This window comes from Leuciscus leuciscus, assembly GCF_965113295.1.
Source record: "Leuciscus leuciscus genome assembly, chromosome: 15".
NCBI classification, from domain to species: Eukaryota; Metazoa; Chordata; class Actinopteri; order Cypriniformes; family Leuciscidae; genus Leuciscus; species Leuciscus leuciscus.
Window position 1 is genome coordinate 2,495,073 of NC_138739.1, and position 24,036 is coordinate 2,519,108.

The following is a 24,036-nucleotide window of genomic DNA, read 5'->3' on the forward strand; positions in this document are numbered from 1 at the left end:
GGATTACTTTTTTTTTTTTATTTTTTTTTTTTTTTTTTTTTTTTTTTTTTTTTATTGAAGTGTCAAATTTACAACAATAACTGGCTTAGTCATAATTTACAAAAATATCATTGCAAACAGGGAACGGAGCACGTAAAATGAAAAAAAATAAAAATATAAACAAAAATAATAAATGACAAATAATAAAATAAGACAGTAGTTAAGGGGCTTCAGTTAATTTTAAAGCATCAATAAAATTAAGCAATTTACTTGCTGTTTTCTTCTTCATAAACAACAGGGACTTATAGTACAATGCAAATTCTCTCTTGAAGACAGAAAAAAGAGGCTGTGTCTTTATCCATTTACATTTGTGGATGAAAAATTTACCAGAAATAATTAAAGTGTTTAAAAGCAGATCATGGTTTTTGTCCTTCATTATAATTCCAAATGTAATGTTATCTCTAGTGAAACTAGATAGAGACTGGAGATAGGGCTCCAACCAATCATACATGTCACACCAGAATGTGTTACTGTAAGGGCAGAAGAAAAACAAATGATCCGTGGTCTCTATTTCTTCATCACAGAATATACAGTTTGTTAGATCAAATTTAAATCTACGTGAGAGGAGGTCACTTGAAGGATAAATGTCATTCATGACTTTGAAGTGAAGCTCTTTAGCTTTTGGTGATATAGGTAATTTTAAAAAGTCTGTGCGCAGTTTTTTCAGAGAAGAATGATTGAAGATAAGATAAGATGCATTTCGGCTATATTGCATTGGGTATAAGGTCAAAGTAAAGAGATCACGGAACACTTTGTTTTGCAGAGTCCTACTACAGAACTGGTGACCAGCAATCATCAGTGAAGGCAGAAGAGGAGGGTTGAGCAAATGAGGTAGTGCATTTTTTGCCATCAAAAGGAAGGCAGAAGGGATGCTTTGGATAACCATATCATAATGTTTACTATTGCACTGAAAATTAAATTTTGTACCAAAATCTTCAAAAGATAAAATATTGCCATAACTGTCCAGTAAATGTGTGAGAGACCAAATGTTGTTTTCCATCCATTCATTAAAATACAGGGACTTATTTCTAAAGAGAATAAATCTGCAATTCCAGATGGGAACATCATGGGGAGTGAAATTGTGTTTGTACAATAGTTTCCAATATAACAACACTTGTGAATGAAATGCAGACAGTTTTACAGGAAGTTTTGGAACATCAAAATCACAGCGCAAAAACAAATCAATGCCTCCCATTTTTTTAAACAATTCCCTGGAGACACAATACCAGAAGCTACTACTATTTGCGAGAAAGCATCTTAGCCATTTCATCTTTAAGGTTCCGTTTATACAATCAAAGTCTATGGCTTGTAGCCCACCATCTTCATAGTCTTTCACTATAGTTGCTCTTTTAAGATAATGGGGTTTTCTTTTCCAGATGTAATCAAAGTTTAATGTATTGATGGATTTAACAGCTTTTTTAGGGATAGATAGAGAAAAGGCTGGGTAAATACACCTGGAAAGGCTTTCCATTTTGGTTATAAAGATGCGACCAAACAGAGAAAGATCTCTATTCAACCATCTGTCTAATCTTGATTTACATTCATCCATTTTTTTCCATACATTTAATGTTTCACTCATCTTAGTATCTTTGGTTATATGAATACCCAAGTATTTGACTGCAGTTTTAATAGGGATACCATAAGATGCCTCAAGGTGGCAGTCATGTATAGATAACAACTCACACTTTTTCAGATTCAGTTGTAATCCAGAGGCTTTTGAAAATAAGTCTATAGTTTCAGTAGCCTTTGGGACCTGTTCAAGATTTTTAAGGAATAGAGTGGTGTCGTCGGCCAGCTGACTTATAACTATTTGGTTATCAAATACATTTAACTGTTCGATATCTGAATTTTTAATAAGGATTGACAACATTTCAGCTGCAATTATGAATAGCGAGGGTGAAATGGGACAGCCTTGTTTAATACCTCTGTTGACCGTGAAGCGAGGTGTAGTGCCACCTGAGAGAGACACTGAGCTGTTGGTGTCATTGTAAAAACATTTTATAGTGTTTATAAATTTTTCCCCAAAACCACATAATTGTAGAGCCTTAAAAATAAAAGGGTGTTCTACCGAGTCAAACGCCTTGTAAAAATCCAAAAAAAGAATAAAGCCATCATCATTAATATGCTCATTATACTCAAGTAGATCAAGGACAAGGCGGACATTATTGTGTATTGATCTACCTCTCATAAATCCTGATTGAGTGTCACTAATTATTTGAGGAAGACCTTCTTTGAGACGATTTGAAAAAATGTGAGTTAGCAATTTATAATCATTGTTTAAAAGTGTTATCGGCCTCCAATTGTCTAAGACTTTGGGATCTTTGTTTGGTTTCGGAATAAGAACGATTACACCTTGTCTTAACGTCTCTGGAAGTGATTGGTTGTTTAACGCTTCTTTAAGTGTTTCGAATAAAAGTGCTTTGAGATGCTCCCAGAAATGTTTATAAAAGTTAGCTGTCAGACCGTCTGGGCCAGGGGAGCGGTCAGAAGTCAGACATTGCAACGCCTTTTCTAGCTCACTATACGTGATCTCTGCCTCACAGGTATTTTGGAAGTCCTCATTTATTTGGGGAATAAATTCTCTAATTTTATTAAAGAAGGTCTCTGATGCATCAGCCGAGAATCTAGAAGAGTATAAATTACTGTAAAAGGTATAAACTTCATTGGTTATAGTTTTAGGGTTAGAGCATTCATTTTCATTAATGATCAGTGTTCCTATGTTATTCCTTTCTTGGCGAGTTTTCTCTAATCTACAGAAATAAGATGAGTTTCTTTCTCCTTCCTCGATCCATTTTGCTCTGGATCTGATGAAGGCTCCGTTTGCTTTTCTTGTATAAATATTATCTAATTTGGTATGTAGTGTAAGTAGCTTTCTTTTATCAGTATCTGTAAGCGTGGGTTTATTACAGCAGAGACTTATCTCTCTTGTTAAATTAGTCTCCTCTAAAAGGGTAGATTGTTGCAATTGTTTACTAAAAGAGATTGAAAAGTTTCTTATTCTGAATTTAAAAAATTCCCATTTGGATCTATAAGACAAAAGGTTTGGGTCTTGAATAATTTCATCAATTATGTCTTTAACCCCTTGGCTATACTTTTCAGACTGTAACAGGCTGGCATTGAGTTTCCAATAACCCTTGTTTCGTTTGGGATTATTACTGGGTTTCAAGGTGAGATTAATAAAGCAGTGGTCAGATAGCGGAGCAGAAGATATAGAGCAGTCAGATATTAAGTCTTTTACACTGTCAGAGATTAACCAAAAGTCAATCCTTGATTTGATTGAACCATCCGGTTTAAACCAAGAGAAGTTTTTTAAATTGGGGTGTATAAAGCGCCATGGGTCAGATAGATTATGAATGCTACAGAAACTGACTAAATGAGGGTTATAGTGATGGTTATGAAACTTGGTGGGTGAGCGGTCTAACCATTCATTAAATACCATATTGAAGTCTCCTCCTAAGATAATATTAGTTGTTGGATAACGTAATTTCAAATTTTTAACAAGACCATCAATTTCAGAGAGAAGATTTTTGTTTTGGTTTACATTGTTATAGCCATAGATATTTCCCAGGATAATAAAAGAGTCTTTAACCGAAAGAACGCATAGTATCCAGTGACCATCTGTGCTCTTTTTGGATGTCACAATTTTCCCAGGGAAGTTGTTCAGAAGGACAGCAGTACCAGCAGAACGATTAGTTCCATGACAGAATAGGATTTTATCACCCCACTGATTGGACCAAAATTTTTCATCCGTATCAGTTGAGTGAGTCTCTTGCAGCAGGACACAGTGTGGTTTCTTGCTTTTACAGAAGAGGAAAATTGCTTTTCGCTTGATGCTGTCTCTAAGGCCCCTTGCATTAAATGAAATAAAACATAAATTAGAATCAACAGAGAACATTAAACAGGAACTTACCACTTAGGAAAAAACAACCCGAGGTAAATCAGCAGGAGAAAACTGCTTTGGAATGTGAACATAAGGCAGCGTCCCCTTAAAAACAGTCAACTTGGATGTCCTTCATAGAAATGTAAACAAATTTCTTCACGTTAGACAGTGAGATGATAGTGAACTGCAGTGTGGTTAAGGAACCACAATTCTTTTCCCATTTATGTATCCATTTGGGCCCCTGAAGTAAGCCTGCTGACCTGCTTCTCTGGCCTGCTTAATCTGAGGCCACACTGCTGCTCTCGCCTCCCGGTCGGCTGGTAGGATGTGCTCGGCGAAACTTACATTCAGCTCCTTACACACTGCAGATCTCTTGGTCAGACGCCAGAGCTCATCTCGGTGGTGCCTCATAGTGAACTGCATTATCACTTGCCGATGTTTAGCTTCCTCTCTTTTCCCCAGGCGGTGCACGGAGTCGATGACACTGTCCATCTTGTCAGCCCAATGCGGAGCGATTTTAAGTACGATCTGTAACACCCTCTCTCTCGTGTTTTCGTTTTCTTGCTCTTTCATCCCGCGCAATTTCAAATTCCAGCGCCGTTTGTAACGCTCCAGTTCAAGGACTCTTTCTTGTAAAGCGACATTCTCTGTACCAAACCTTTTCATCTCCTTTTCCAAAGTTTGAGTTTTGGATTGGCAGTCTTTTATTTCTTTGGCATTAAACTCAACACTTTTGGCCACTTGTGCAATCATGGCACTGTTGCTTTTCATTTGCACATTGAGTTCTTGTAACATGACAGAGAGGTTGTTAACAGCTTCGAGTATTGCAGCATTGGATACCTCCGCTTCGTTTTTAGCTTTCTTAAACGAGACAGGTATTTTAGTAGGGGTGTCAGGAAGAGGACGGCTCAGGCTCACCTTCGTGGGGGAGGTTTCCATGTTGTTACCATCGGCACCAGCACAGTAATCATGAGGGAGAAGTGCTGTTGCTGCATTAGCTTTCTTCATCTTGTTAGATAGAGGCATTTCAGAGTGTGAAACTCGTGCTGAGTAAGTCAAATTGGTCACGTATCAATGTAGTTTCGTTTGTGTAGGTATTTATTCTTAAAAGAAGGACTAGTCTAATAGTTTGGGGACAAATAAACGGAGCTCTGGATTATTGAGTGCTCAGTTCGCCATCTTCGCCGGAAGCGTTAACCGGATTACAGCAGCTCAGAGGAGCTGGAAATGTTCTTAAACGAACATCTACTGTAGAAAAAGATGCAGATCATCATCAAGGATCAAATATTTACCACTGAACTTTTTTGTTGATTTAATGTTTTTTTAAAGGATTATTTGTTAAAGTGATTTTATAATAAAAAAGATTGACTTTGAAAAACAATGTGCATGACATAAAATAATGAAATTAATTAAAAAAATGTTGTTTGTTTATAAAATAATTACTTCATATATTTTGTAAACAAAGTATCGAAAGAATTACAATTAATTCACATTGATTAATTTACGTTCTATTTATCAGTATATATCACATTAGGTCATTGTATTGGTATGCATCAAAAATAAATAAGTTTATTTATAATTAAAAATGATATAATCATTTATATGTGTGGTTTGTGTGTAATTAATATGGCAATAAATACGTTTTAATATTATGTAATTATTATAATATTATGTAATATAATCTCGGATGATTACTGTATGTGTAATCGTTGTAACTGAATTATGATGTGATGATGTGAACGAGCTCGTGACGTCACGCTCACGGACTGAACATGTGCAGAGACTCGAGACTCGATGTGATTAAACATGAGACTGCAACTCATGGAGATTCATGTGTTCAGCAACTCTGGGGTCAATATGTCTCACTGTAGAGCATATAATCATATTATCAACAGATATGATGCATGTGATTATACACACGGTGCTGATAAGCAGAATGAACTCAAGCATGATACAAAACCTAAATAAGATTATATTAGATTAAGAGACACTCACTGAAATGATACAGTGCGCACCTGTTCACCCAGGCGAGTTCGCGCGCGTGCACACACACACACACGCACACACACACACGCACGCGCGCGCGTGTCAGCAGTGCAGTTACACGTTAAGCTGCACACCTCGCAAGCACATGTTCTTAACCACCAACATGTAATTAAAGCTGCCTGTTTACATATTGTTTTGTACAACATTTGCATTGCTGTATATACTATAGGCTACATTATTTCCAAGTTATTCCCCAACTTACACCAAAACTAAAAAAACAAAGTTTTTGTTTCTTCACCATTAAAGTACAAAGGCATCATATTTAACGAGATATATCATTTGCCACTTTATTTGAAACGCATTATTTGCAGGGGAAGGTTATTGTGATAAAAAAAAAAAAAAAGTTGTATTAATACTTTAAACAACAAAACAATAAAACATACATTTTGGAGCCAGGGGAGCAAAGAAAACACATAAAAATAAAAATAAATAAAAAAACATTCACAAAAATACAAGACCTTTGTATCCAAATTAATTACAAAAGTCTACTTATCATACTTTAAAAATCTAAAAATACCCAAAATTAAAGAGTACATTTTCCTTAATAAACACAGACACCTCATACCATAACTTTTTCACGGAAGGTTATTGTGATTGGCTCTCAGGTGATCGCGGGTGACGTCACTCGCCTCGGCCCCGCCCCTCGCGCGCGCTCATGAAGCTGAAGCGAGCGCGTGAGAGTTCAGGTAGATGCTCAACAACTGCGTCTCCTCCTCATCATCTTCATCATCATCATCACTCCGGTAAGACTGGCTTCTTCTTTCATATGAATTATCATGTTTCTGAGAACACGTGATTATGTTTCTGTTTATTCTAAACTCAGTATTTTCAACTTTTGTGAATATTTTGACATTACATGTTAAACACTAAAGAGAACGACATTAAAATAACAAAGAAAAATGTAAATGCATTCTCAAAATGTATATAAATATATATAAATGAATATGAAAATATATAATTATTCTTAACTATTCAAATGTGTGTTAACAAATGATCTGGGTAACATTATATCGTGTAATAATGTTTGTTAATGTTGTTAAGTGACGCTTTATTAGTTAAAGTGTTAATGCGTTAGCTAAAATGAACTATTTTTAAAGCATTCATTAGACTTTGTTTTACTGTTAGTAAAAATATAACTTATTTTAATATCGCTTGCTCATGTTTGTAACAAATACAACTTTTGATAATGTATTATCAAATGTATGTTTCAATTACTATTAGTTAAGATTAATAAACGCTGTAGAATCATTGTTCATTGATAGCTCATATTCTGTAACATTAAAGTTAAGTGATTCCAGATATTAAATGCATTAACCTACATAGAGAGTCAGAGGTCAGAGATCAAAACTCTTCTCGGAAACGCACAGGGATTCATTAGTGTGACCGACCGCGACCTTCTCCACCTTTATATAAGATGAAGATTATGAACATGTGATGGTTTCTGTGCATTAATATGACAGATGTGTGTGTTTCAGGAGTCGGTTTGTGAAACCCGAGCCGCGATGGGTCGGAAGGAGATCAACTGCAGCTGGAAGAAGATCACCAGCAACATCAAGGAGATCTTCGACTTCAAGGAGGTCCTGGGATCGTAAGTATGGAGCGTTTCATGACGATCGCTGTGATTTTATGACGAGACATTGAGGTTTCCTGAGTCAGGAATCAGCTGAAGGTGTTTTTGCGAGCTCGAGCGCTATTACAGGATCAGAAGCTTTACTTCTCAGAGGAGACACATGCGTCTGAGCCTGAGACTCAGATTAACGGATTGAGGACCAGGGGACATCTTTATCAATGAAGCCGTTCATCCTATTGAGAAACACCTGGAGGAACCGTTTAGCACTAATGCCGAATATTATTCCATGCATTATTCGTCATTTTGAAGTTTTAAGACGCATTACAGAGCAATCTGAAATGTTATGAAGCTTTAAGAGGCTCGATTATCTGCACGATATATCGGCCACTATATATCGGTATCGGTTAATTTTTAATGTTAGCGTTATCGGCCCGATAAGAGAATTTGGCCGATATATTAAAGCTGATGAATAATGTATAATTTCCTCCAGCTGAGACTCTTCAGATGCGCACTGTTCATCATTATGGTTTTAAAATGCTTGAAATATGATTGAAATCACTTTAAAAAAAGAATAATATGGTAAAGTACAACATGAGCAGTGCAAGTCTGTCATATCGGCTTCATAAAATTATAACGAGAACATTATAATTGTGCGTTTTGGACGTGGCTTTTAATGGTGAGACTTTTGTTTTTGTATCAGGCTCTCAAAAATTATATAAAAATTTGTATTTTAAGTTTATCGGCCGATATATCGGTTATCGGCTTTCAAATATTATCGGTTATCGGTATCGGCCAAAATTGTAATATCAGTGCATCCTTACTATTATCTCCTATGGCACTTTATGAAGGGTTATGAAGCATTATGAGGCACGATGAAGCTTTTTGAAGTGTTATGAGTTGTCATGAATTATTACAAAGCGTTCTGAAATGTAATGAAGCTTTAAGAGGCATTTCAAGCTCTTACAACAGTTCATGAAGGGTTATGAAGTGTTATGAAATATTTAAAAATCAATGTGGATCTGTAAGGTGTTTGGAGGCTTTGTAAGGCTTTACTGAACCGTTATGAATCATTGTAAAGTGTAGTGAAGCTTTATGAATCTTCAAGAGTTGTTATTAAGGGTTATAAAGTGGGCCAAAATGCTATGATGCTTTAAGTCATTATACAGTAAGTGCTTATGACAGTTTATGAAAGGGTATGAAGCTTTATTGAGTGTTATGAAGCTTTAATAGTCAATGTACAGTAAGCTCTTATAACACTTTATGAAGAGTTATGAAGTATAATGAGTTGTTATGAAGTATTATGAGGCACTATAGCTTTGCAAGGCTGTGCTGAGATATTACAAGGCATTGTGAAGTAAAAGGTCCTTATGAGGGGTTATGAAGCTTTCTGAAGCATTATACGCTGTTTTGAAGCTTTATGGGGACCTATAAGGAGTTATGAAGCTTTGTAAGACATAACAAACTATTATGAGGCATTGCAAAGATTTATGAAGAGTTACGAACCATTACAATGTTATGAAGCTTTAAGAGGCGCTATAAACTCTTATGACACTTTGTGAAGGTTCATGAAGCTGAGGTGTTATGAATATGAAGCTTTATGTAATGTTATAAATCAGTATGAGACACTATAAGGTTTTAGAAAACTTTGTAAGGCATTACTGAGGCATTTTAACGTGTTATGAAGAATTATAAAGTGGGCAAAATGCTATGAAGCTTTAAGAGGTAATATAAGCACTTATGACACTTTTTAAAGGGTTTTGAATGAAAGGAGTCATTACATATAATACATTACATATAATCATGTCATTACAGAGCATTTCGAAATCTTATGAAGCTTTATGAAGCACTCTTACAGTTATGAAGTGTTAGGAGCTGTTATGAAGCTTTCTGAAGTGTTATAATGCTTTATGGGGCACTATAATGTGTTAGGAAGCTTCATATGGTAAATTGAACTATTATGAGGCAGTGTAAAGTAATATGGATTTTTATGAAGTGTTATGTAGCTTTATGAAGCTTTATGTGTTGTTATGGAGCATTACAAAGTGTTAAACAATTTTATGAAGCTTTTATAGCCACTATAAACTCTTATGAAACTTTTTGAGGGGTTAGGAAACATTATGAGGTGCTATGAAGCTTTCTGAAGTGTTGTGGAACTTCACAGGAATCTATAAGGTGTTATGTAGCTTTGTAAATTACTGAGCCATTGTGAGGTATTGTGAAGTGTTAAGACGGTTTATGAGTTGCTATGAAGCATTTTGTAAGACTGCGACACGTCACGACACATTATGACATCTTGTGAAACTTTATGTAGCAGTATGAAGTGTTATGAGAAGTTTTGAAGCATTATGAGGCACTACAAAATAATCTGCATTATAATGCACCAGAAGCCGTTATGAAGCTGTACGAGACAGTATAAGGAGTTTCAAAGCTTTGCAAGGCATACTGAGGAATAGAGAAGAATTAATGAATCATTATGAAGCATTATGAAGTGTTATAAAGCTTTATGAGTCATTATGAGGCGTGCAGTTTTGCAAGTTGATATTCAGAAATGTTTGTCAGGAGTTTGTTGGTCGTGTGAGCATTAGTGAGTCATCTCTCTCTCTCTCTCTCTCTTGTTTTGACACCTGTCAATCTTCATCAGCAGGGGAATGACACAGACATCAGAGAACATCCTGACACTAGTTAATTAAAGGATTATCGAGACAGTGAATGTGAGTGGGTTTATGAAGCTACACCAACATGGGGACAAACCTGTCTCCAAAAGAGAACTAGATCTGACGAATCTTTGTTAAATTTTCTTGTGAATTCTTGTTAATTATAGATGAATTATTCATAACGTCTAGAATGAGTGTCATATTGGCTCCTGCACACATTCATGTGGATTACAGCATTGATTTAAACTAAAGCATTACAGATTTGACTTCAAATAATCATTCGATCTTCATGTTCTCAATCTCAATCTGTGATAATCTCTGCTGTAGGAGTGTGTTTTCACACACACATGGTTTGACAATGTGACAAACATGATGAGGACATTGCCAGGTGCTTTCTGTGTTCTGGGCGGTTGCAAGGTATTGCTAAAGTGTTCTGGATTAGATGCATTGTGGGTAATGAGTCATTAGGGGGCGGTACTGGGTCTCTTACGTAACGCTCAGTAATCCTCGTCCTAGGACAGTTATTTATGATAGACCAGGTGAGTTGAAGTCTTTAGAACAAACTGGACACACACACACAGCTGTGCCTTGTGCTGATAGATTAGTACTGATCTCAAGCTCACTCGCTGGGGCTTCAACACTCATGTGTTTCTGCAGGGGCTCGTTCTCTGAGGTCTACCTGGTGAGAGAGAGAAAGACCGGGAATTTCTACGCCCTGAAGTGTGTGAAGAAAAAACAGCTGCACCACTCCAACCTTGAGAACGAGATCAAGGTGCTGAAGAGGTACGAGACAAAACGAGACACAAACACCACTAGTCAGATCATCAGAGATCATGGTCACAGATTACAGACCATAAACAATACAGGCCATTAACATAAAGACTACAGAACAATATCATCAATACAGCAAACATCACAGGCCATTAATATAAAGACCATAAGCCCAATCACAGTCATTTTGGCATCATTCCATTCACTTTGTTGATGCAGTATATGAAAACAGTTTCGCCTATCAACACGAAATCTATAACTTTTTTGTTTGAAGATGATACGATTTGATTTTAGTGAAAATTGGCCCAACGGTCTAGGAGGAGTTCGAAAAAGATCAAAATGGCGGACAGGAAGTTTGGCTAAATTTGACAAAATTGGTATATGTTCTCAGCATGACCCAAGGAATCTATTAAGACCAGTTTAAGACCAGTTTTATTACAATAAGCTAATTTAGTCAAAGGTTTTTAGCATTTTTGGAAATTTCGATTCAGCTTTTGACCACAAGGTGGCGCTGCCCGGAAACCTTTTGAGCACCATCAGGGCATGGTGTCAAAGACACAAACCAAGTTTTTTAAAGAAACGCCAGTGTTTGTAAAATATAGCATTTTACAACAAAATTCAAAATGGCCGACACCCCAAATGGCCAATATGGGAAAATTGGGTACTGTTCGAGTTTTGTGATTTTTTTTTTGGCCAAATCTTTCAAAAAGTGATAAGCAAAAAGAGCCATCTTTCATATCTCCTGACCACTAGGTGGCAGCACGTCGAAACTGTGCAGGCAGCCTCAGGTTATGGTTGTCATAACACACACCTAGGCTGAATCCCAAAAAATCACAGAACTCTCACTGGTGCAGCATGCCGAGTCAAACGATACCCAATTTTCCCATATCGGCCATTTTTAATTTGGTCGTAATATGCTATATTTTACGAACATTGGCGTTTCTTTACAAAACTTGGTATGTGTCTTCAGCACCATGCCCTGAAAGTACTCAAGAAGTTTCCGGGCAGCGCCACCTTGTGGTCAAAAGTTATATCGAAAATTCCTATTCACAGACGCAAACGTCACAGATTAAAAACTACAGACCACAAATACCACAGACCATTAACACAAACACGCCTGACTCCACATATAGACCACCAACCCCTAAAACATCTGACACAACACTACAGACCAACATCAAACACCATGTTCTGGATTCTGAAGTCTCTCTCTCTTTCAGGATAAAGCATGATAACGTGGTGGGACTGGAAGATTTCTACGAAACGAGAACACACTATTACTTGGTCATGGAGCTGTACGTGTTTGATAAAGCCTAAAATATACACACAAACAGTCTTTCAGCGTGTGTATTAACTCGTACATGTCTGGGTGTCTATGAAGGGTGTCGGGCGGAGAGCTGTTTGACCGTATTCTGGATCGGGGTGTTTTCACGGAAAAAGATGCCAGCCGTGTGATCAAACAGGTCCTGGAGGCCGTTTCCTACCTGCATCAGAACAGCATCGTCCACAGAGACCTGAAGGTGAGAGAGCTTGATCTTCTCATCCATCTTCTGTTGAGGTTTTAATTAAAGACGACCTTTTATGCGTTTTACACGTTCAATTCTCATGGAAAGTTCTAGTTATTCTCTATATAAGCGTCACTGTTTCTAAAATATCCCTGAAACGCCTCCATTGTAGTCTCGAGTTTCTTCCGGGAACGAACACGTCACAATATTCCTCATTTAAATAATTCATACGCAGAATAAAGGGGCGGGGCCTGGTTGAGTTAGTTAGTAGTGTGTTAAACTGGTGGTTATGGTAAGGGGCGGGACATTTCGCTCGAAGCACTCGACCAATCACAACACACTGCTCCAGCCGACCAATCAGAGTACAGTGTGCTTTTCAGAAGGAGGGGCTTCATAGAGACTAAACAGAGCGTTACTGAGAGACTGGGAAGAGAGGAGCCGCAACAATGGAGAATATGAGGAAAATAATCAACATTCAAGCAGGAAAACCTGTTCTAGTAGAGACTAATGGCGCTTTTCCATTACCAGTACCAGTACCAGCTCGACTCGACTCGACTCGGCTCGGCTCGGCTCGGCTCGGCTCGCTTTTCGCTCCGTTTTCCATTGCAGATAGTACCTCCACAATAGTACCTGGTCGTCATAGCGACGCCGCAGGAAACTGCCGTGACTTAATCTTTTACACGAGACGCGCGAGACACACCCGCTACCCACACACACAGGACAATGGAGGAAATCGAGTGTATGCGGTTTTTGGTTGTTTTTGTTTTTGTTTTTGCTGTTTTTTATTCAGGATACTCCGTCTGGCGCGTGCAATGATGACGCAGTGAATAGTGACGATTCTCTCTGACCAATTAGAAGTCTGCCGTGTTTTCACGTCACATTTTAGTATCGCCTCAGCTCGCTATAGAACCTCGCCGGAGGTGGTACGAAAAAAAGTACCTGGAAGCAGGTACAGGTACAACTTTTACACAGTGGAAAACCAAACAGAGCCGAGTCGAGTCGAGGCGAGCTGAGGCGAGCTGGTACTGTGTAGTGGAAAAGCGCCATAAAATGGCATAATAGGTCCTAAATGTTATTAATGTCCACTGTTTTATCCGTCTGTAGCCGGAGAACCTGCTGTACTACAGTCCAGAGGAGAACGCTAAGATCATGATCAGTGACTTCGGTCTGTCGAAGATGGCGGATCACGGCGTGATGTCCACGGCCTGTGGAACACCAGGATATGTTGGTACGAACGCTTTTACTTCTGCTGTTAGATTGCCTTTAATGGTGATGATTGTCATTACGGTGATGATTGTCATTACGGTGATGATTCTCATTACGGTGATGATTGTCATTACGGTGATGATTGTCATTACGGTGATGATTCTCATTACGGTGATGATTGTCATTACGGTGATGATTGTCATTACGGTGATGATTGTCATTACGGTGATGATTCTCATTATGGTGATGATTCTCATTATGGTGATTATTCTCATCAGCTCCGGAGGTTCTGGCTCAGAAACCGTACAGTAAAGCAGTGGATTGCTGGTCTATCGGCGTCATAACGTACATTCTGTGAGTCTGCCGTCATCATTATACACACTCTTGAGATCCGGTCAGGTGTGTTTTTCCTCAAATGCTGATCTCTTCATGTGTTTGTTCAGGTTGAGCGGCTACCCACCATTTTATGAGGAGAATGAAACGCGCCTTTTCTCCAAGATCATGAAGGCAGAATATGCATTTCACTCGCCGTACTGGGACGACATCTCTGAGTCAGGTGCGTCTGAAACACTTTACACACGCTGTTATTACTGCCACCTGTAGGCCATCAGCTGCAGTACAACATCAAACATGGGTCTCTTTTTAAGATGTTAGCGTGTATTCTTAGTATGTTAAAGGTGCATTGTGTAATATTTAGGAGGATCTGTTGACAGAAATGCAATATCATATACATAACTATGTTTTCAGTGGTGTATGAAGACCTTACATAATGAACCGTAATGTTTTTATTATCTTAGAATGAGCATTTCTCTCTACACACACCGCGGGTCCGCTTACATCCACATGTTTCTACGGTGGCCCTGAACGGACAAACGCGTTTCGTTACTATGTTGTTCTTTGTGCAAAGAAGCTTCAGCTAAAGTCAGCGAATAAAACACTGACACAATGATGAACAAGTAACAATAATATTCGCTTATCGTTTTACTGAATAATCAAGTAAACCTAATTTCTTAATCTATCTTTGCAAAGAAACCTCATTGTTTAACTGGCTACTCTCTGCTGTCTCAGACGACGACATCACTTCCTGTCGGCCACCGTAACTTCTGTTGGGTGCAGTTCACAACCTCACCACTAGATGCCACAAAAAATTACACACTGCACCTTTAATGTTAGTATGTATTGAAAATCTTTGTAAATAATTCTGGTTTGTCCTGTTTTCTGCAGCAAAGGACTTTATCAGACACATGCTGGAGAAAAACCCTAATAAACGCAACACAACTGAACAAGCACTCGCTCATCCATGGTGAGAAACACCTCGGAGAATCCCAGTACAGTTCTACAGTCAGTTTATATGTGGACTGATGAACTGAGTCACGAATAAACATGATTAACATATTGAATCATCAAAAATCACGATTAAACAAATATACAACCTGCTTCATCAATAAACATTCTGATTCATTACTATATTGACTTATTAATAATCAAACATGCTGATTCATGAATAAATGTACTTATGTGTGAATTAACAGACAAATGTTTATTTGTGAAAAACTTCATGAATAAACGAATGCATAGGAATATGCTGATTCATAAATAAATATACAGATTCATGAATAAACATTAATTTAGCAATAAGCGTGTTGATTCATGGATTCATGCACTATGATTCATGAAAATCACATGATGAATAAACAAATGTATAAATAAACATGCAGATTCATAAATGTATGAATAAATATGCTGGTTCATGAATAAATGAGCTGCTGTTCTCTTTATGCAGGATAATTGGAGACACGGCGCACAATGACAATATTATTCAGTCCGTCTGTGAGCAGATGCAGAAGAACTTTGCCAAATCCAAGTGGAAGGTGAGAGAGCAGATCACACACACACTCCAGGGCCGTCAAAGACAATCTTTCATTTCCAATATTTCATCGAATTTAAAAACAAACTGCACATTCGAATTTGCACAAATAAACAACCTGATTAATCAATACTAATTCATTACCAGATTGACCTATTAATAATCAAACATACTTTATCATGAATAAACTTATGCATGAATAAATGTTTTTTTATTATGATGAAATACTTCATGAACTAATGCATAAAAATATGATGATTCATAAATAAATATACTAATTCACGAATAAACATTATTTTGAAAAAAACCATGTTGATTCATGAATAAACTGATTCATGAAACTACATGTTTGATAAATCATATTTATGAGTAAATAAAAAGATAAAAACATCTGAGCGTCTGGTGTTTGTGATGATCAGTATGTAGATGTCGTGAGTAGAAGTGAGTGTTTCTGAATGGAAGTGTGGATGTAGTTCATTACGCAGTGTGTTTAAGTGTGTTTTCTTAGGTTACTGATGCACTTACATAATGTGCATGCAAGGAAAATTAGGTTACAACAGTGCATAAAACTAAGGAAATTATATTTTATTTAAGAACAATTGTTTCAAAAGTTAAAGCACTTTAAAAAGTGAACGCCATTTCATTTGAATAAAAGATGCGATGCTTGATTTGGTTTAGATTTGCTCATTGCGCCCTCTTGTGGGCTTAGGAGACTACACTGTTTTCCTTTTAACATTAAGGATTGCCTTTAGAATTCGAATATCATTTGAATTCTGCTAATATTTAAGAAAGAAATTCGAATTTAGCTTTTCAGACATTTTGACAGCCCTAATACACTCCTGTGTCGCTGTGTGAATGACTCAGTGTCTACATTCAAGTATTCATTACTTCAATCAGCTCATTGTTTCTGCATTACATTATTACATTGTTTAAATGAATACCTTTTTCGCTAACTGCGATTTTGTATATGTACATTTGTGAAATACATAACTTATAACAGATCACTGTAAATTGTAGGCAAGGCAAGGCAAGGCAAGGCAAGTTTATTTATATAGCACATTTCATACACAATGGCAATTCAAAGTGCTTTACATAGAAGAAATTAAAATAATGAAAAGAAATAAGAATAATTAAAACAGTTTAGAAAAATAAAATAAAATACAGTACTTTTAAAAAATAAAAAAGAATATTTATTATAGATCTTTCTTTCAAAGGATTCCCTTAAGACTTAAATCTTTCAACCTTCTTTTAACCTTCAATCTTCTTACGACTTCCATCTATCAACTTTCCTTTAACTTTCTTTTCTCCCTCATTTACTCACACGTTCTTTCCACTTTCTTTAGCACTTTAGCACTGCGTTCACATTCTTTCTCAGACGAAAACTTTAATATCGTCATTTAAATACTGTTCTACTTTCAAACCCACATTAATCACTTTCACATTATCACCTTCTGAGTGGGCATTTACAGTTTCGGGCTAAATGCCCTGCTGACATAGGAGAAATTAAAATAATTAAAAGAAATAAGAATAATTAAAACAGTTTAGAAAAATAGAGTGTAAAATACAGTACAGTACAAACAGTCGGACGAACAGCGGCACAGTGCTCATTCAGTAAATGCACAGCTAAACAGAAGTGTTTTGAGTCTGGATTTGAATGTGACCACTGTAGGAGCACATCTGATCTCTTCTGGAAGCTGGTTCCAGCTGTGGCTGGCATAATAGCTAAAAGCAGACTCACCATGCTTAGAGTGAACCCTTGGTATTTCTAGCTGATATGATCCTAATGATCTGAGTGATCTGTTGGGTTTATATTCAGTGAGCATATCTGCAATGTATTGAGGTCCTAGGCCATTGAATGATTTATATACCAGTAATAATACTTTGAAATCAATCCTAAATCTAACTGGGAGCCAGTGTAAAGACCTGAGGACTGGTGTGATATGTTCATATTTTCTGGTTCTGCTCAGAATCCTAGCGGCAGCGTTCTGTATGAGCTGCAACTGTCTTATGGTCTTTTTGGGAAGGCCAGTGAGGAGTCCATTACAATAATCCACCCTGCTGGTGATGAAAGCATGCACAAGTTTCTCTAAGTCTTGTCTGGAAACAAAGCATCTAATTCTTGCAATATTTTTCAGATGATAGTATGCTGATTTAGTTATTGCTTTGACATGACTACTGAAACTAAGGTCTGACTCTAGTGTCACACCAAGATTCCTGACTTGATGTTTAGTTGTTTTACCCCTAGAGTGAAGGTATGTGTTCACTTTGAGAACTTCATCTTTGTTTCCAAACGCAATAACTTCAGTTTTGTCTTTGTTTAATTGAAGAAAGTTTTGACACATCCAACTGTTGACTTCGTCAATGCATCGGCACAGGGAGTCAATGGGGCTGTAATCGTTAGGCGATAGGGCTAAGTACAGCTGTGTGTCGTCTGCATAGCTGTGGTAAGCAATTTGGTTATTTCTCATTATTTGGCTCATTGGGAGCATATACAGGTTGAACAGGAGTGGCGCAAGAATTGAGCCTTGAGGGACTCCGCATGTCATGGATGTCCACTCAGACTTATGGTCTCCTATACTCACATAATAACCTCTCCCATCTAAGTATGACCTGAACCATTTTAGGACTATCCCAGAAAGCCCCACCCAGTTTTCCAGCCTGTCAAGAAGTATGTTGTGATCGACAGTGTCAAATGCAGCACTGAGGTCGAGTAGTACCAGCACTGATAATTTGCCTGAATCAGTATTTAAGCGAATATCGTTTATTATCTTTATGAGCGCTGTCTCTGTGCTGTGATGCGGTCGGAAACCAGATTGAAAATTATCAAAGTATCCATTCGAGCTTAAGAATTTGTTCAGCTGATTGAAGACAACTTTTTCAATGATCTTGCCTATGAAAGGAAGATTTGAGATCGGTCTATAGTTGCTTAATATGGTCTTATCCAGATTGCTCTTTTTCAGGAGGGGCTTGACAACTGCAGTTTTCAGGGAGTTTGGAAAACTCCCAGAGAGAAGTGAGGCATTTACCACTTCTAGAAGATCTGCTTCTAAACTGTTTAGCACAATTTTGAAGAAAGATGTGGGAAGTGTGTCAAGGGCGCATGTTGATGTTTTAAGGTGTTGTACGGTTTCTTCCAAAATTTTGCCATCAATTTCTTTGAAGTCAGACATAGTAACTACTTTCTCAGGTGGTCTGATCTGTCTGACCTCAGTGCAACTCAAGGATGTGCTGATCACCTTTCTGATATTATTGATTTTCTCAGAGAAGAAAGAAGCAAACTCACTGCACTTGCTGTTTGAGAGCATTTCACTAGGAATCTGGCTTGGGGGGTTTGTCAGTCTCTCTACAGTAGCAAAAAGAGTGCGTGTGTTGTTTAAATTGCTGTTTATAATATTTGAGAAGAAAGTCTGTCTAGCTTTGCCTAGTTCCATATTGAAAGCATGCAGGCTGTCTTTGTAGATGTTATAATGGACTACAAGTTTTGTCTTCCGCCACATGCGCTCTGCTTTTCTGCATTGTCTTTTCATATGTTGCACTGCTGTTGAGTTTCTCCAAGGTGCTTTTTGTCTGCCACTCTTCTTCCTGACTTTAACAGGAGCAATATCATCAATTATATTTTTAACTTTTGAGTTAAAAGAATCAAGGAGAAAATCAACAGAGTCAGCAGATATGCTTGGTGTTAAGGATATAGCCTTCATAAATAGTACACTAGTGTTCTCATTTAAGCATCTCTTCTTGACAGACACAGATTTAGCTTCAGTGGCAGGAGAGATCAATATATCAAAGAAAATACAGAAATGATCAGACAGTGCTACATCCTTAATAACAATCGATGAAATGTTTAGACCCTTACTGATAAGTAAATCTAGAGTGTGTCCATGATTGTGTGTGGGTCCATGTACATGCTGAGTCAGATCAAAAGTTTTTAAAACAGTTTTGATTTCTTTTGCCATATTGTTTTCTGCATTATCTATGTGAATGTTAAAATCTCCAGCAATGGCAAAACAGTCAAACTCTGAGGTAATTGTTGATAACAGTTCTGTAAAGTCCTCAGCAAAGGCTGGAGAATATTTTGGAGGCCTGTAAATAATGATAAGTAAAATGCGAGGAGCACCTTTTAACACAGAACCCAGATATTCGAAAGACGGGTAATTCCCAAATGATATTTGCTTACATTGATAGATATCTTTAAAAAGAGCAGCTAGACCCCCACCTCTCTTAACAGCTCTGCAGACACTCATAAAAGTAAAGTTAGGAGGGGCTGTTTCATTGAGGATTGTTGCACTGCAGCTGTATTCTAGCCAGGTTTCATTTAGAAACATAAAGTCCAGGTTGTTTGTGGTTATTAAGTCGTTGACTAGAAGTGATTTATTTTTAAGTGAGCGAATGTTTAAAAGTGCTAACTTAACAGTCTTACTTTTTGTCCCCACAGCAATCTTAGTTTGACATGTAATAGGCACCAGATTAGTTGGGTTTGCTGTACGGCTATTGAAGGCCTTAGACTTTCTATCTTGTAATAGAACAGCAATAGAGAAAGATACAGGCACACTGGGTTCCCGCTTGTTCTGTAAACATTTGAGAAAGTTACTGTTATCATAACAGGAACCCAAAACACATCACTGAGAGCTGGTATCAGTTGTTTTTGGTTCACCTCGAGCAGATGGAGGAGGGTGTGGGCCCTGGCGTTGTGGCAGAGGCCGAAGAGCTCTCACAGGAGGAGGGGGCGGGCGAGCTCGGCGCGCAGGCTTCGGTGTTTGAGGTGCCTGACGATTTTTGGTTGGTATCTGGGGGCTTGCAGCAAAAGAGTGGGATAGTCTGGTTCCAGCATGCACTAATTCTTCCATTTTCTGTGAGAAGCACAGGAGTGGAGTCGCTGGCGAGAGTGAGAAAGTATCTGGTGAAAGGGGCTGTTGCTCAGGTGTTATAGGAGGCTGTGATATGCTGTCCTGGCTTCCCTGGCTGTTTTCCAGGAAGTCGTCCTTGGGTGCTGAATCTTGGAGCAGTTCTAATGTGTCTGTCTGTGGTGAGCTCTGTGGGCAGGGCTCAGCTGAGATGGTGTCCATGAGCAGAGGTTGTTGTGGCTCAGTGGTGTTATCATTGTCCTTGTGTGATATGTCAACCGCATGTCCATCTTGTTGCTGAAGTGAAGTCCCGTGTTCATTCATACTGTTTCCAGGTGTGTGTGTGTCGTTCAGATTGACACACACTGCAGAAGGATGATTGAGGGAGAAGTCGATATTGTCCTTTAACACTCTTGAACCAAGTTTGTTTGGGTGATGGCCATCCCGATGAAATAGTTGTCTCTGACTCCAGAAAAGATTGAAGTTGTCAATGAAGTTTACTCCTTTTATATTGCAGGTTTTTTGCAGCCATGTATTAATCCCAAGCAGCCGAGAAAACCTGTTTGTTCCTCTTGCTGGGAGTGGTCCACTGATGAATGTTTGAACTTTCAGTCTTTTAAGTGTTTCAAAAAGTTCATTGAAATCCTTCTTAAGGAGTTCTGACTGCTCTTTATGAATATCATTCTTCCCCACATGAATTATGAGTCGATTTGCAGTCTTATGTTTCATCAGAATGTTCTGAAGTTCCCTGTTTATATCAGAAGTTGTTGCTTTTGGAAGGCAGCATGTAGTTGTATCCCTGCTGCTAATGTTTCTGATTATGGAGTCCCCCACTATCAGAGTCCTGGGCTCGGCTGTGCTCTGAGCTGAGTGCCGCTGTCTGCTCGACCTTGAGCGCCAGTTAGCATCAGTGTTAGCTACTGGCTGATACAGTCTGTGTTCGATCACATTCATCACGTTTGGGGATTCCTCATTTACATTCATTAGTACTTCAAATCTGTTCTCAAGATGTATAGGTGTTGGTGGGAGACCAGTGTTTGCCATCCTTGTCAGAGCTGTATCTGGGGTAGAGGATGCTACTGCGGCAATATGTGGGGCTCGTGACAATCTGATGTCTCGAGTGCCTTTGGGTCTCGCTCCCTGTTTGTGCCATCGATTTGTAAGTCGATCGGCTTGTTTCTCTACCTGTCGAGGAGCACTAGTTTCATGGGACTCACCGGCTATATGCTGAGGGTGTCCATGACGAAGCTCTGTTGTGTGTTCCGTCTGGTTTGGTGGTCCCGTAAATAACTTTGTTTCAAGAACTGCAATCCTTTGTAAAAGTCTGTGGCAGTTAGTGCAGCAAGTAGATTCCAGAAGAGGCATTTTCTCTCTTATCCTTGTAGGCAGTTGTGTTTTCCTTTCCCCGGAATGTAAGCTGGTCGGGTAGAAGAATTCTGCGTTTTTGTGGTAATCCAAACTTTGTCGTTTGAGCACTGTGCTGATTTGCTGAAGTTAAAATTAGGTGATAAAAGGAGCTAAAATATAAAAATATAGAAGATAAAATATAAAAGCGATAGAGCAAAGCGCGGAGCAGTAAGCAAGAGCGTCCGAACGGTAGCTGAGCTGAGCAGGAAGCTCTAATTTCAGCTTTAATTGTAATGCGTAAAGCTGCTTTGAAATGATGTGTATTGTGAAAAGCACTACACAAATATTGAATATATGAGCATGTGTGTGTTTCAGCAAGCCATCAACGTGACGGTGGCGGTCAGTTACATGCGACGTCTTCAGCTCTCTCACGCTGACCCTGAGGTCACGCCCCCGAGCCCGACCCCGCTGATCGAGGTGCTGGACGTCTCGTCTCCAGGCCCCGCCCCCAGCGAGCTGGACACCAATGGGAACCCCTCGTGCAGTCACATGACCCTGTCGCCTCACGCTGATGTCATCAGGGGGCACGGCCCGCTCAAGGCCTGCAACAGCGAGCCGATGCACGCGCTGGTCATCTCTGAGACCGGTCAACACGCGTACCACTCAGAGTCGGACCTGTGTGCGTCAGACTGCGCCGCTAACAGGTGATGCTAGCGTCAAATACTGCGCCAGATACAGAATCTATATGTAATTGACATCTCTCTCATGTTCGTTCACCGTCCTGGGCCATTTTTACTGAACAATGCATTCTGGGGTTCATGAAGAATTCATGCAGTCATGCCTTTGAATCTGACCAAAAAAATAGAAACATCGAACAACATAATGAACATCACAATTCCCAAAGAGCATGTCTAGTTTTACGGTTATTCCATGTTCAAATCACAAATTTGAGAAAGTTAATACAAAAAACTTAAGTAGCAAAAACTGTGTTTGATTCATTTCAATGAATTGATTCCTAACTCTGATTCAGTGAATCGATTCCTAACTCTGATTCAGTGAATCGATTCCTAACTCTGATTCAGTGAATCGATTCCTAACTCTGATTCAGTGAATCGATTCCTAACGGACTCAAGTAGTTGTTTTGTAAATTCAACTCAGTGAATCAACTCATTTTACTCTGTGAATCGATTCAGTTGGATGTTTCAAATGAGCAGATTCGGTGAATCAAATAGGTCTATTCACTGATTCACAACTCCCATTCTATGATTCACTGGCATCATCACTATAAAATGTTTCCTCAGGTCTCCATGTGGCATGTCGCATTTCTGTAAATAGTTTAATGCAACGAGTGTTGATAAATATTGCTGTTTATAACTATATTGCAGTTTATATTGTACATAAATATACATACATGTAAATACTTATTTAAAACCTGCTTTTATAAGTGATTGTACTGTTTTCAAGGCCTCATGAGTGTGTTCTGTGTGTCTCAGGTCAGACAGGATGATGTGTGGCTCAGATGGGCGTGGCCAGACCCTTCAGACCGGCGTATGCTCTCTGATGTAATCGTCTGACTGACAGCTGTCAATCAAATGAAGTGAGTATCCACTCAGGCCTCCGCTTTAACCGTCACGTGATCGTGAAGGTGTGTGTGCACTGTGCAGGGTTTGAAATGAACACTCGCCAAATGTGGGTAAAAATGAACTGTGGCGGGAAACGCTGTCAAATCACGAGCCAGTTTGGCGTATTAGTTATTATGTTCACTCGCTTTGCTGGGGAAGTTCGTGTAAGACAAATCTGTGCAGATTTAGCACAAATACTCGTAAATCACCATGATATATTAAATACTAAATATTATATTTAATATTTACTCTCTTCTCTCTCTCTCAGATGGTGTTTATCTGAGCGTCGGCTCGTCCCGTCACACACGTCGGAGCCACAGACCGAGTTAAACGAGTGCCAATCGCACACACACATCCGCTTCTCAAAGCTTCATCTCGGACTGGACGACGTGTCAGTGTGAAGAGACTGAGAGTGTGAGACCGTCGTATTATTTCACCTACTGTCTGCATATACATGTACAGTAGTCATATTTACACCCGTGGTGGGCTGATCAGGGTGCATCATGGGAAGGGCGGATCACATGTGCCACTGTTCAACAGTGTGTATAAATACTGAAGGACTTTTCTTATTTAAGGACTTATTTATCCTTGCTGTTATAATCTCTCTGTTTGTGTTTTATATGTGCTTATGAGACCACTGTATCTAATGTCAGTAAGTGTGTATCATCACAGACCCCTGCTGTACTCA

The 24,036-nt window shown here is 38.6% G+C and overlaps 1 protein-coding gene across 1 annotated transcript; it reads left to right on the top strand.

Moving 5' to 3' along the window:
- The first annotated feature begins 7,443 nt into the window (after positions 1–7,443).
- Positions 7,444–23,948, top strand: camk1ga (calcium/calmodulin-dependent protein kinase IGa). The gene is made up of 12 exons (XM_082138742.1): positions 7,444–7,553; positions 10,847–10,972; positions 12,181–12,255; positions 12,342–12,480; positions 13,570–13,693; positions 13,950–14,025; positions 14,115–14,227; positions 14,896–14,974; positions 15,455–15,542; positions 22,102–22,430; positions 23,220–23,323; positions 23,617–23,948. The coding sequence occupies exons 1-11, from the start codon at positions 7,468–7,470 to the stop codon at positions 23,290–23,292; spliced, it is 1,308 nt and encodes a 435-aa protein (XP_081994868.1). The 5' UTR covers positions 7,444–7,467; the 3' UTR covers positions 23,293–23,323; positions 23,617–23,948.
- The last annotated feature ends 88 nt before the right edge of the window (positions 23,949–24,036 follow it).

Excerpts from the sequence above, each read along its gene's own strand:
- camk1ga (XM_082138742.1), top strand. The coding sequence starts at position 7,468 with ATGGGTCGGAAGGAGATCAACTGCAGCTGGAAGAAGATCACCAGCAAC. Across the intron at positions 13,694-13,949 it reads TGGAACACCAGGATATGTTG|CTCCGGAGGTTCTGGCTCAG; the intron begins GTACGAACGCTT and ends TATTCTCATCAG. Across the intron at positions 22,431-23,219 it reads TCAGACTGCGCCGCTAACAG|GTCAGACAGGATGATGTGTG; the intron begins GTGATGCTAGCG and ends TGTGTGTCTCAG.